Source organism: Erpetoichthys calabaricus, chromosome 6 (assembly GCF_900747795.2).
Source record: "Erpetoichthys calabaricus chromosome 6, fErpCal1.3, whole genome shotgun sequence".
Classification (NCBI taxonomy): Eukaryota; Metazoa; Chordata; class Cladistia; order Polypteriformes; family Polypteridae; genus Erpetoichthys; species Erpetoichthys calabaricus.
The window spans coordinates 182,251,935-182,265,402 of NC_041399.2; the positions used below are offsets into that span (position 1 = coordinate 182,251,935).

General features: G+C 38.8%; 1 protein-coding gene across 1 annotated transcript in view; it reads left to right on the forward strand.

Moving 5' to 3' along the window:
* paxip1 (PAX interacting (with transcription-activation domain) protein 1) overlaps positions 1–13,468 on the forward strand; it is a 94,911-nt gene that overhangs the window by 27,800 nt on the left and 53,643 nt on the right. Inside the window, exons 7-8 of the mRNA XM_028804162.2 lie at positions 3,418–4,336; positions 8,944–9,038. Of these exons, the coding sequence (XP_028659995.2) occupies positions 3,418–4,336; positions 8,944–9,038 (1,014 nt within the window). The remainder of the gene's footprint in view (positions 1–3,417; positions 4,337–8,943; positions 9,039–13,468) is intronic.

A 13,468-nucleotide genomic window follows, 5' to 3' on the forward strand; every position in this document is an offset into this window, starting at 1 on the left:
TATTCCTGAGAGGAGTGCGTTACAGTAATCTAGTCGACTGAAAACAAACGCGTGAACTAATTTCTCAGCATCTTTCAATGATATAAGAGATCTAACTTTTGCTATGTTTCTTAAGTGAAAAAATGCTGTCCTAGTGATCTGATTAATATGCGATTTAAAATTTAGATTACAGTCAACAGTTACCCGTAAGCTTTTTACCTCCGTCTTGACTTTTAATCCTAATGTATCCAGTTTATTTCTAATAGCCTCATTATATCCATTATTGTCAATCACTAAGATTTCAGTTTTCTCTTTATTTAGCTTGAGAAAGTTACTATTCATCCATTCTGAAGTACAAGTCAGACATTGTGTTAGTGAATCAAGAGAATCGGGGTCATCAGGTGCTATTGATAAATACAACTGTGTGTCATCAGTATAGCTGTGGTAGCTCATGTTGTGCCCTGAGATAATCTGACCTAATGGAAGCATGTAGATTGAGAAGAGCAGCGGACCCAGGATAGAGCCTTGTGGAACACCATATAGGATATCATGTGTCTTTGAGTTATAATTACAACAACTAACAAAGAATTTTCTCCCTGCCAGGTAGGATTCAAACCAATTTAAGACACTGCCAGAGAGGCCCACCCATTGACTAAGGCGATTTCTAAGAATATTATGATCAATGGTGTCAAATGCGACACTCAGATCTAAGAGGATGAGAACAGATAAATGGCCTCTGTCTGCATTTACCCGCAAATCATTTACTACTTTAACGAGTGCAGTTTCTATGCTGTGATTTGTTCTAAAACCTGACTGAAATTTATCAAGAATAATATGTTTATTGAGGTGGTCATTTAACTGCATAATGACTGCCTTCTCTAGAATTTTACTGAAGAAAGGCAGGTTAGAAATGGGTCTAACATTTTCAAGAGCAGAGGGGTCAAGATTATTTTTCTTAAGTAGGGGTTTAACTACAGCAGTCTTAAGACAATCTGGGAAGACCCCCGTATCTAATGACGAATTTACTATGTTAAGAATATTATCAATTAGCTCGTCCGATACTTCTTTGAAAAAATTTGTTGGTATTGGGTCAAGGACGCAGGTGGAGGGTTTCAGTTGAGAAATTATTTTATGTAAATCAGGTAAATCTATCCTAGTGAAAGAGTTTAATTTGTTTATAACGGAATACTGGGGTTTAGGAGGATCCTTAGTGTTGGGGAGATATACTATGTTATTTCTAATATCATTAATTTTTTGATTGAAAAATACAGCAATAGCCTCACAAGTTTTACTGGAAGTACTTAGGAGGCATTCCTTTGAGTTACTTGGGTTTAGCAGATGATCAATCGTTGAGAATAAGACTCTGGGATTACTAGCATTGTTATTTATAATCTTAGAGAAATAGCAGCGCCTCTCAAGACGGACTGTGTTATTGTATTGTTATTTTAACTTTTAATATTTCATAGTGGATAGTGGATACTCTAGGGCAGTGTTTCCCAACCTCGGTCCTGGGGGCACAATGTCGCTGCAGGTTTTTGTTCCAACCAGATTCCTAATCAGTGACAACACCTGAAAACATTGATCTCATTTAATTAGCTGGTATTATTTTTCTTTTATTTGACATTCAGAAAAGCACAGCAGCATGAATTTTACATTTATAAGACATTTAGAAAAATGTCTGCTTTTGCTATAGATTTAAATGCTGAACTCTCTTTTGTTGATTTCATTATATTTTGCCCCTTCTCTGTGCAATTTTTCCCCTTCGTTGTATCTTATTAATGACAATTAAAAATGAGCAGAGCAGACACGCTGGCAAACAACATTGAATAATCAAAGGCTGCAACTACTTTAGCATCAGACCCACTAATTAGTAAATAATAGATTCATTAAACAATTAGAACACCTAGAAAAGTAGATTGAAAATCAAGATGAAAATATTGTTAAAAAATACATTATACCCATCATATAACTGCTTGGTACATTTTAATTGATATATATATATATATATATATACACCAAACTTAGTTTTCTAATTTCTATATTGTTCCCAAAAACACAGAACTTGGGAAGTAACACACCACTTAATTAGCCCAGGAGTCCAATTAAAAACAGAAGCTGGTTGGAACAAAAACCAGTGTGCCCCCAGGACCGAGGTTTGGAAACACTGCTCTAGGGGTTCCAAGGCCAAATGACTACGCAGCCCTCCAGGGGATTCTCTAGTCATTAATTCCTATGTATGAAAATAAGAGATTCCGTTTTACACTGTAATGCAGAGGTAAGACAGCAGGAAAAAAAATTGAGGTTAGTTTCCAAAGCAGACAACATGAGCAAGGCAGGGATTTTCAGTTGTAGCAATTCAGATATAGCATTCTCACATCAGAATCCCGTTGTCCACAGCTCATCCTAGTTGCCCTGGGAATGTGCTACGCAAATTTTCTTGAATTTGCACTTATCATTGTTGTGCACAAAGCCATTTCATGTTTGACCTGTGTCTTGACTTATTGTCAACCTGGATACTGCCTGCCCAAGTCAAGTCAAGTCAAGTTGGGGAGCATGCATTGGTACAGTGCATTGCTGCACCTATCACACAACAAAACAGCTCGGGATCCTGGTTGGCATCCCCCCAGGCAGACATGCGGTCCAGTCCCACCCTCTGGAAATGACACTCTATCTGCCACAGCCAGGTGTTACGTGGGCGACCCCTTGGTCTGGTCCAGCCACTCAGGTCTCCAACAATGAGGATCCTACGAGCTGGATCACCCTTGGGGAATCGCGCCACATGGCCATAGTGCTGTAACTAACGCTCCCTCACAATGCAGGTAATGTGCATCGTTCGGACTCCATAGGACTGCCTGCCCTTATATGTGCATATATTTGCAAAGGCCTCCTAAATTTATTGATTTAAAAAAAAAAAATATCATGGTAAAGTTTTGCTAACTGATGTCTCTCTATGCAGTGACTTGCTGTGGTGTTTAGGTTTAGGTTATAAAAGGTCATGAGGATGCACTGCAGAGGTAGTTATAAGATTTTAGTCTTTGTTATTTCATAGCAAGCAGGACCTTCTGTACAGAGGGTCCTCAAACACTAAGCAGGTTCCTTAAAGTTATAAAGCTGTAAAAGCAATTCAAGGTCTACTATCATATTTGACACATACATTCCTCTTACAAAGACTGCCAAAGGGAACTTCATTAGATAGAGTTGAAATTGTGAAGTTTGAAATGTGGAATTTTAGTCATGAAGAAACATTTTGTCTTAATTTAAATTTTACACAGATTGTTTTTGTATTTTTTCCAATATTTACCATACTGTATGCTATGTACTTTACAGTATATATTTCTTACAGATGTAAACTAAGGAGGTGTTCTTGATATTTGCAGCATTTAGCATTATCCTAAACTACAACTTTTAACTCGTAATATTTCTTTTTTCCAACTGCAGATCTTGCAGACTCTTTCTGCTCCTACAAAATCACTGGAACAACAAGCAAATCAGAGCCAGCAGGGTCATCCCAATGCACTTTTGTTTAATCAGATGAAGCCGCAACTACCAGCAGAAGCACAGCACCTACTTCAGCAGCAGCAACAGCAGCAGCAACAACAACAGCAACAGCAACAGCCACAGATGCCACAGCAGACACACCCTTTGCAACAACAGCCACCACCGCATCATCACCAACAAGGACATTCACTCTTGCATCTCCAGTCTCAACAGATTATGCAGATGCAGCAGCAGCAGCAGCAGCAGCAGCAACAACAACAACAACAACAACAACAGCAGCAGCAGCAGCAGCAGCAGCAGCAGATACCCCAGCATGCATTTCCACAGCAACAAGCTCATCCATTTCTGCAGCAGCAACAGATAGGTCAGCCATTATTTGCCCAGCAGCCACATCAAATTGCGCAACAGCAACAGCAGTTGCGAATACAGCAGTTGCATCGGCCACAAATGCAGCAGCAGCAGCAGCAGCAGCATGTCCTTCAACTGCATCAGCTCCAACAGCAGCATAGACTACAGCAGCAGGTACAGAATCATCAGCCACAACAGTTGCATCAGCAGCACCCTCAACACATTCAACAGCATCTGCAGCAGCTTCAGCAACAACAACAACAACATCACCTGTTACAACAACAATTGCAACAACAACAGCAACATTTGCAACAGTTGCACCAACAGCAGTTGCATCAGCAGCAGCAGAATCTGCAACAGCAGCAACAACAGCACCAGCAGCAGCAACAGCAGCAAATGCAAAGTCAGAACTCACAGCCACAGATGCATCAGGCACCAACGCTACTTCCTCAGTCACAACTGCATCCGCTACAGCCACATCAGCTATTTGGACATGACCCTGGGTTGGACAGTAAGTGTGATTTAAGTTGTGTGCAATTATCAGAATATCAAATGTTAAGAGTTATGTTCATCTTACAATTCCTTTGGAAAATCTTACTTGTCATCTTAACCTCAAATCCTTTACTCGGTACTTTGTTAAAGCACCTTTGGCAGGGATTTCAGGCTGGCAGTGTTTTTAGGTGTGACATGATGAGCTTTACACACCTGGATATGGGGATTTTTCTACCATTCTTCTGTGTAGATTATCTTGAGCTCTGTTAGGACGGATTGAAAGTTTTCAGTGGACAGCTATTTTCAGGTCTCTCCAGATATGTTTGATTGGCTTCAAGTCTAGGATGGACCACTCAAGAAAATGAATAATAATAATAATAATGGTGAATTTTATTTATATAGTGCCTTTCCCGTGCTCAAGGCACTTCACAGAGTTTCATAAAGAAACTGCAGGTAACATTGGATACAGATGTTTCCTGAAAAGAATAAAGATAATAAACCAGAGTAAAATACTACGTTCAATTCTAAAAGAAAGTCTAGCAAACAACATCCTTTGTGGTATAACACACACACACATTGTACTGAGCATCTGGACAGAGAGGAAGACTGAAAGAGGAGGCAGAATGTCAGGTTAAGTTAAAAGCCTTTTTAAACAGTTGAGTATTAAGTTGTTTTTTTTAAAAAGAATGAATGGAGTCAGGTGACCTAATTAATTTAAGGAGGTCATTCCAAAGTCTTTGTGCTATACAGCTGAAGGCTCTGTCACCCATGGAGTAGAGGTTAGTATGGGGCACAAGAAAATCGCCAGAATCAGAGGACCTTATTAGGTGAACAAGAGGATAGCAATGGAGAAGGTCACTGATGTAGTTCTGTGCAAGGCCATTTAAAGCTTTATAGGTTAATAATAGAATTTTATATTCACTTCTGTAAGACACAGGGAGACAGTGGAGGCAAAGCAGGATGGGTGTTATGTGATCGCTATTCCTGGTTCGCATTAGGACTCTTGCAGCAGAGTTTTGAATCAGCTGGAGCTGTGATATAAGATTAGAAGCGACCACCTCCCAGTAGAGTTACACTGCTATAAGTGTTGCCAACAGATAATCCAGATGTACAGATCAAGTTCAATACAGGACCACCAAAGTGAGTAGGAATATCAACATGTTGCACCAAGTCAAAACAGTCCAGTAAGGACAGGAGTTCATTTCTCAGCTTACATGTAGTAATGTCAATATGGATGTTGAAATCACCAAGAACAACGACATTTATTTGTATAGGATGTTTTCATACAAATGATGTAGGTCAAAGTGCTTTACAAGATGAAGAAAGAAAAAAAAATATATAAAAATTAGCCAATACTAACTAACAAAAAAATAAAGTAAGGTCCGATGGCCAGGGAGGGCGGGGGGGAAAAAAAATTCCAGAGGGCTGCATTGTATTTTGGGGGATGATAGAGAACAATGAGTAAGATGGGACCTGATTTCGTTATTAGCTTAAGAGCCATACACTCAAAAGGCAGTGGGCTGTCAATTGGGATTCTTTTGATGTTTAGTTCAGTTCTAACAATTACTTCGACTCTTCCTCCTTGTCTTGAGCAGTGAGGCTCTGATAGTCAAAGCATGTCAAGGTTGGTGTGAAATAAATTCTGTTAGCACCAGCGCTTTGCCATTAAGATATCTTGAGTTAAGCAATGCAATATTAGCTGATGAGGGTTCATTGTGGACCGATCCATGATCAGACTTCATTTTAACAAATTGCAAGTTTAGCACACTGGCACTCCTATTTTCAAAGCCATGATTAGGACAGTGTGCTGTATTCCTGAAGAAATGCTGCTGCCAGTGGCGGTGACCTGACCTGCGATGTAAATATTGCGGGCGCACACATACTGCCAGTGTCTTTTAGGACATTCCAGTCTGACCATTTACTCTGGACAAAGTGTTTAATGTGAAGGAGTTTGTCACGAGAGTATTTTATCATAGTACAGAGTAGTACTTATCTGATAGTAGCAGAGAAGCAGCACAGCAGAGAAGGTCAGATGGGTGGAGTGGGTGGCTCAGATAAGCGGCAATAGCAAGTTGCAGAAAATGCATAGTAGGAGATATTATAAGGTGCCCCTGAAGATACCAGAATTCGGAGGTTCCAACGTATAGCCAAATACATATAACACTGGGTATTACAGGCATGATCGTCCCAGAGCTATAAGCCATATAAGTGTAAAATCAGATCATTTCTTAGTCATTAAGCATGTATAGAAGTAATCGAGAGCAATCCAGCATATCCATCATAAAACTCATCCTGTGAGCCACTGAAAGTTTCAGTTGTTCCGGAGGCTGAAAGCCCAGTTAGGGCGAAGTCCATAAAGTCTATATAAATATATCCAAATCAGTGTAGTTCTAGTCATATGCATCCATCAACTATATATATCAATAAAAAAGTGTAAGAAGTGCAAATGTGATGCAAGTTTTAATGGAAAGTGTTGTTAACAGAGAGGAGTGGCAGCAACATGTGTGCTTGACAGTGTGGTCTTTGCCTTATGCTTAGGGTCATTACTCAGTTGAAAGGCGTAGACTTAGTCTAAGACGCAGAGCTCTCTGGAGCAGGGTTTCATTAAGAATATCTCTGTAGTTTTTTTTTTCTGCTTTCCTCAGTCTGTCATTACTTGTCTCTGATTAACAACCCCACAACGTGATGCTGCTACCACTATGTTTCACCATTGGAATGGTATTGCATGAGTAATGATCAGTGCCAGGTTTCTTCCAGATGTGATGTTTAGAACTGAGGCCAAAGAGTTTAATTTTGGTTTAATCACACCAGAGAGATTTGTTTCACATAGTCTGAGAGTTCTTTAGCTGCGTTTTTGCAAACTCCAGGTAGGCTTTCATTTGTCGTCTAGCCACTCTGCCATAAAGTCCAGATTAGTGGAGTGTTGTTGTGGTGGTTCTCCTTCTGATAGTTTCTCCCATCTCCACACAAACTCTGTGGAGCTCAGCCAAAGTAACCATTGAGTTCTTGGTCACATTTCTTACCCATACCATTCTCTTCTTATAGGTCAGTTTTGCTGAATGGTCAGTACTAGGAAGAGTCATGGTTTTTCCCCATTTTTTTCATTTAAGTGGGGGCGATGTATTCTCTTGGCTTCCTTCAGTGTAGCAGGATTTTTTTTGTAGCCTTTCCCAGATCTCTGCCTTAACACACAGGTTTTCAGCTGTGAGACCTTATATAGATGGGTTTGTCCCTTTCCTAATCATAGACAATCAATTGAATTGGCCATAGGTGGACTCCAAATAACGTGTAGAAACATATCAATAATGATGAATGCACTAGAACAAAATTTCAAGTGTCATAGCAAAGGGTCTAAATAGTTGTGTCAATATGATATTTGAGTTTTTAAGTTTTTAATAAATTTGCAAAAACTCCTGTTTTCATGTTGTCATTCTGAGGTATTGAGTGTTGTTTGAAAAGGGAAAAATGAATTTAAATGATTTTAGTGTAATGCTGCAACATAATAAAATGGTAGAAGAGTGAACTTGTGTGAGTACTTTTCTGAAGGCACTCTTATTTCCATAATTGTTTCTATTAAAATATGACTTATCATTGCCTTTCTTTTTAAACATATATCAAAAATGTATGTACAATTAAAAACCAAGTGCATTTTATATATTTGTTAGTGCAAAACTTTTTATTCTTGCATTTTCACCTTCATTTACAAGATGGATTGATGATTGCTGAATTACTTGATGATGTAAATATAACCATTTAGGTATATTTCGAAGCAAATTTAAGCAAGATGTGTGGCATGATTATGTAGTGGTAGCACTGCTGCCTTGTTGTAAGGAGACCAGGGTTCACATCCCATTGTGGAGTTTGCCTGTTTTCAGTGTGGGTTTCCTCTTAGTGCTCTGGTTTCCTCCCCCAGTCCGAAGACATAATGGTTAGTTGGATTGGCAATGCCAAACTGTCCCTTGTGTGTTTTGTGGTGTCTGTTTGCATGTGAGTGTGTTCGCCCTGAGATGAACTGGCACCCTGTCCTGAGATGGTTCCTGCATAACTCCCTATGTTTGCCTCATACGCCCTACTTAGGACAGAGTGGGTGAGAAAATACGATGAATGGATGGATGGATAAATAAATAAAGCAAGATTAAAACAAGACCCAATGATAAGATACCTTCTATCAGTGGCACTTTTTGATTTTTCCAGTCACGAGTGTCCCACATTTTATATGTTGCCATCTATTTTAAGCCATAGGCAGATGTTTCTGTAACTTTTACATTGATGCCATGTATATATAGCTTTCATAAACAGGAATGAGTGAAGACTCTGTATGGTCTGTGTATGTTTTGTCGTTTTCAGAGTGATCTCGTCTTTTTAATTGAAAAAAGAAAGGGGGCAAAATAGGTAACACATAATACACAAATTGTCTGTCTTCCTACCTCTGTCATAAAATAGTCCTTTCATATTTCTTATTTTATGGATTTTTAAAAATTGCTTCTAAGAACAATAGGATGTCACCATGTAATTCTTTCAACTGCATATATCTACAGCCTCCTGGTGGCAACATTTGCTATTGCAGCCAAAAAGTCATAGCAGAGATTAAATCTTTTTTTAAATTGTTTTTGATATTTATTCTAGTCCCAGAAGAAAGTTTCCTAACAGGCTGTGTCTTTGCTATTGCTGATTATCCAGAACAAATGTCAGACAAGCAGCTTTTAGCCACCTGGAAACGGGTAAGTGATAACTTTAATAAAATTTCACTGACAGGTCACCATATCAGCATTAAAATATTTCATAACTATGCAGTGGCAAGATGTCTCATTTAGATTTGCTTCAGTATATTTTATAATATTATATGTACATACACATTAGAGTGGAGCCAATATTCAATGTTATCTAACGATTACATGCTCTGTTCTACATTAAGATAATCGGAATTTAGACTTTCTATTTTCTTAAACAACAGGAGAGTGACTTTCAACGTGACTTTAGGCAAATTAGAAACAAAAAAAATTTATTCTGAGTTTGAAAAATTGCTGAGAAACAATCTTGCACACAAAAAAATGATTCCCCATGATGATGCCTGAGCATGCAAAAAAATCAATGGATGATCTCAGGTCCCATACCAAACCCCAAAAGAAACGGCACCTGGAATTATTAAGATTTTTTGTTGACTGTGTAAAAAGCAATAAAACAAATTGGCTTGTACATCTGAGTTGTATGCATCTTGTGCAGTATGCTGAACTGAATATCAGCAGCAAGTCTTTAAGTGGAGGGAAAATTTCTGCTTCACAGGGTCTGCAGTGTCAAATATATGATTTTAACCTGCAAGTGACAAAATATAAACAAAAGTATCGCATGGAAAGCTTGCAGCGGTTCTGCTATCTGATTTTGGACTCAAGGTATGCTCCATTTCACAAAGTGATTCGAGTATCCTTCTAAAGTGAAGAGAGTGTGACACCTCCTAAAGCCTCCGTAAACCAGGTCAGGCCCCCCCCACCATCCCAGAATAGGTCTCACCACAAGTAGTTTGACCTCTCAACTCCACAGGGAGGCTTTGACCTACTAGGCCCAAAATTAGTAAATGACTTTCAAAGTTCCAAACAATTCCTTTAATGTCCACTAATATACCACAAATACACATAAATGCCCTTCTCAGGAAAGGAACTGTCAAATCTTTGGCTAGTAAAGACAAAATATCTTTATAAATGCAAGAATTTATTTAGCTATAGCAAAAAGGATATGCCTAAAAAGACAATCCAATGTTAATAAGTCCCAATACATAATCCAATATCCCAAATCCATAAGACACAGGAAAAAAACATGACTTACACTAAATGCAGTCACTTAAACTTCATTGGACCATTGAAGGATCTGCTGGATGGTCCATCAGCAATGACATCATATAAATAAATACAAAAGGTAAAGTAAATAAGTGAACACTTCATTATATATAGATAGTAAATAATAAACATTTTAAAAGGGAGTATAGAGTTAAAGAATAATAAACAAAGCCTACAGAAACAACAAAGAAACATGAAAATGAATGATTTCGAGACCACAAAAACCACAGAAATGCAGAAAATGAACAATCCAGAGAATAAAACCTAACTGTAATCTAACAAAAATGATCAATGCATTGTAGCCCCAGTAGGATGTGTAAATATTCTTTGTGAGAACTGCAATAGTAGAAAATTCGTGATGCCATAACCACATGTGGTGGCAAGGTCCTTGTAATTCATTATTTATTATATTACTGATATTTTCTGTTACAATGATAATCTTTTAAAATTTCCCTTATTGAGCCATCCTTAATATATACAGTGGAACCTCGGTTTGCGAGCATAATTCGTTCCGGTAAATGTGCTCGTAGTCCAAAGCACTCGTATATCAAAGTGAATTTCCCCATAAGGAATAATGGAAACTCAGATGATTTGTTCCACAACCCAAAACTATTCATATACGGGGGCTCGCACGTCACAGCACACACACACACACGCGCGCGCGAGCACACACACACACACACACACACAAGCGCGCGCCGTATAGCGTGTGCTATAAGCGCCTGCCGTCAATGGGTGATACAAGGAACAAGGAACATTATAAATGTGCAGGGCCCTGCCTGACTGCTGTGTCTGTGTATAAATAACCAAGCTGTTGCTGTTTCAAGCTGAATAAAGCATGTGTTGCTAAAGTACTGAGACTCAGCTTTGTGTTTTAGGGTGCAAGACGGGGACTCGCACGTCACAGCACACACACACACACACGCACAGTCACAATGCTAATGCTGTAGTAAACACTATGCGCTCGTACGGATGTTGACTATATGAGTGAGGCACGCTGACTCTGACGGAGAATAGGAGACGATTGCCCACAATCCCGCAGTGAGAGAGAGAGAAGAACCATCAGCTCAGTTGTGATCACATGACGCTCAGCAGACAAACTACTCGTACTGCAAGACCTCGCTCGTTTATCAAGTCAAAATTTATTAAAAATTTTGCTCGTCTTGCAAAACACTCGTAAACCAACTTACTCGCAAACCGAGGTTCCACTGTGTGTATATATATATATATATATATATATATATATATATATATCCCAAACTTTTATCATTAAAAACTTCAAATTTGTTTTTGTGTTATTGCTTATTGTGAGTCTTTTAATCAAGGTTTAAGCTTTCTGGACTGTAGAGAGCATCATCCCTAACAGATAATATTTTTTTTAATATTCTTGTTCATGCACACCAAATTGGTGCGATATTATGTGAAATTGAAAATTGAAAAAATAAGCCATTAAAAATTGTATTTGACTTAAGGAAATTATGTAATTAACCTCCAGGTCTTAACCCTGAGTGTGACTTGGACTTGGGATTACAGTTAACCTCGAGTCATATTCGAGGTGATGTGTAATGATATGCCTTGTAGTGTTAAGCCCAATTAACTCTGCAGATAGTATTCTGTTGCCATCTAGTAGATGAAATAACATCATGCTAAAAAAAATATATATATACAGTGGTGTGAAAAACTATTTGCCCCCTTCCTGATTTCTTATTCTTTTGCATGTTTGTCACACAAAATGTTTCTGATCATCAAACACATTTAACCATTAGTCAAATATAACACAAGTAAACACAAAATGCAGTTTTTAAATGATGGTTTTTATTATTTAGGGAGAAAAAAAATCCAAACCTACATGGCCCTGTGTGAAAAAGTAATTGCCCCCTTGTTAAAAAATAACCTAACTGTGGTGTATCACACCTGAGTTCAATTTCCGTAGCCACCCCCAGGCCTGATTACTGCCACACCTGTTTCAATCAAGAAATCACTTAAATAGGAGCTGCCTGACACAGAGAAGTAGACCAAAAGCACCTCAAAAGCTAGACATCATGCCAAGATCCAAAGAAATTCAGGAACAAATGAGAACAGAAGTAATTGAGATCTATCAGTCTGGTAAAGGTTATAAAGCCATTTCTAAAGCTTTGGGACTCCAGCGAACCACAGTGAGAGCCATTATCCACAAATGGCAAAAACATGGAACAGTGGTGAACCTTCCCAGGAGTGGCCGGCCGACCAAAATTACCCCAAGAGCGCAGAGACGACTCATCCGAGAGGTCACAAAAGACCCCAGGACAACGTCTAAAGAACTGCAGGCCTCACTTGCCTCAATTAAGGTCAGTGTTCACGACTCCACCATAAGAAAGAGACTGGGCAAAAACGGCCTGCATGGCAGATTTCCAAGACGCAAACCACTGTTAAGCAAAAAGAACATTAGGGCTCGTCTCAATTTTGCTAAGAAACATCTCAATGATTGCCAAGACTTTTGGGAAAATACCTTGTGGACTGATGAGACAAAAGTTGAACTTTTTGGAAGGCAAATGTCCCGTTACATCTGGCGTAAAAGGAACACAGCATTTCAGAAAAAGAACATCATACCAACAGTAAAATATGGTGGTGGTAGTGTGATGGGCTGGGGTTGTTTTGCTGCTTCAGGACCTGGAAGGCTTGCTGTGATAGATGGAACCATGAATTCTACTGTCTACCAAAAAATCCTGAAGGAGAATGTCCGGCCATCTGTTCGTCAACTCAAGCTGAAGCGATCTTGGGTGCTGCAACAGGACAATGACCCAAAACACACCAGCAAATCCACCTCTGAATGGCTGAAGAAAAACAAAATGAAGACTTTGGAGTGGCCTAGTCAAAGTCCTGACCTGAATCCAATTGAGATGCTATGGCATGACCTTAAAAAGGCGGTTCATGCTAGAAAACCCTCAAATAAAGCTGAATTACAACAATTTTGCAAAGATGAGTGGGCCAAAATTCCTCCAGAGCGCTGTAATAGACTCATTGCAAGTTATCGCAAACGCTTGATTGCAGTTATTGCTGTTAAGGGTGGCCCAACCAGTTATTAGGTTCAGGGGGCAATTACTTTTTCACACAGGGCCATGTAGGTTTGGATTTTTTTTTCTCCCTAAATAATAAAACCACCATTTACAAACTGCATTTTGTGTTTACTTGTGTTATATTTGACTAATGGTTAAATGTGTTTGATGATCAGAAACATTTTGTGTGACAAACATGCAAAAGAATAAGAAATCAGGAAGGGGGCAAATAGTTTTTCACACCACTGTATATATATATTCTTTTCTTTCTGACACTTTATGGTC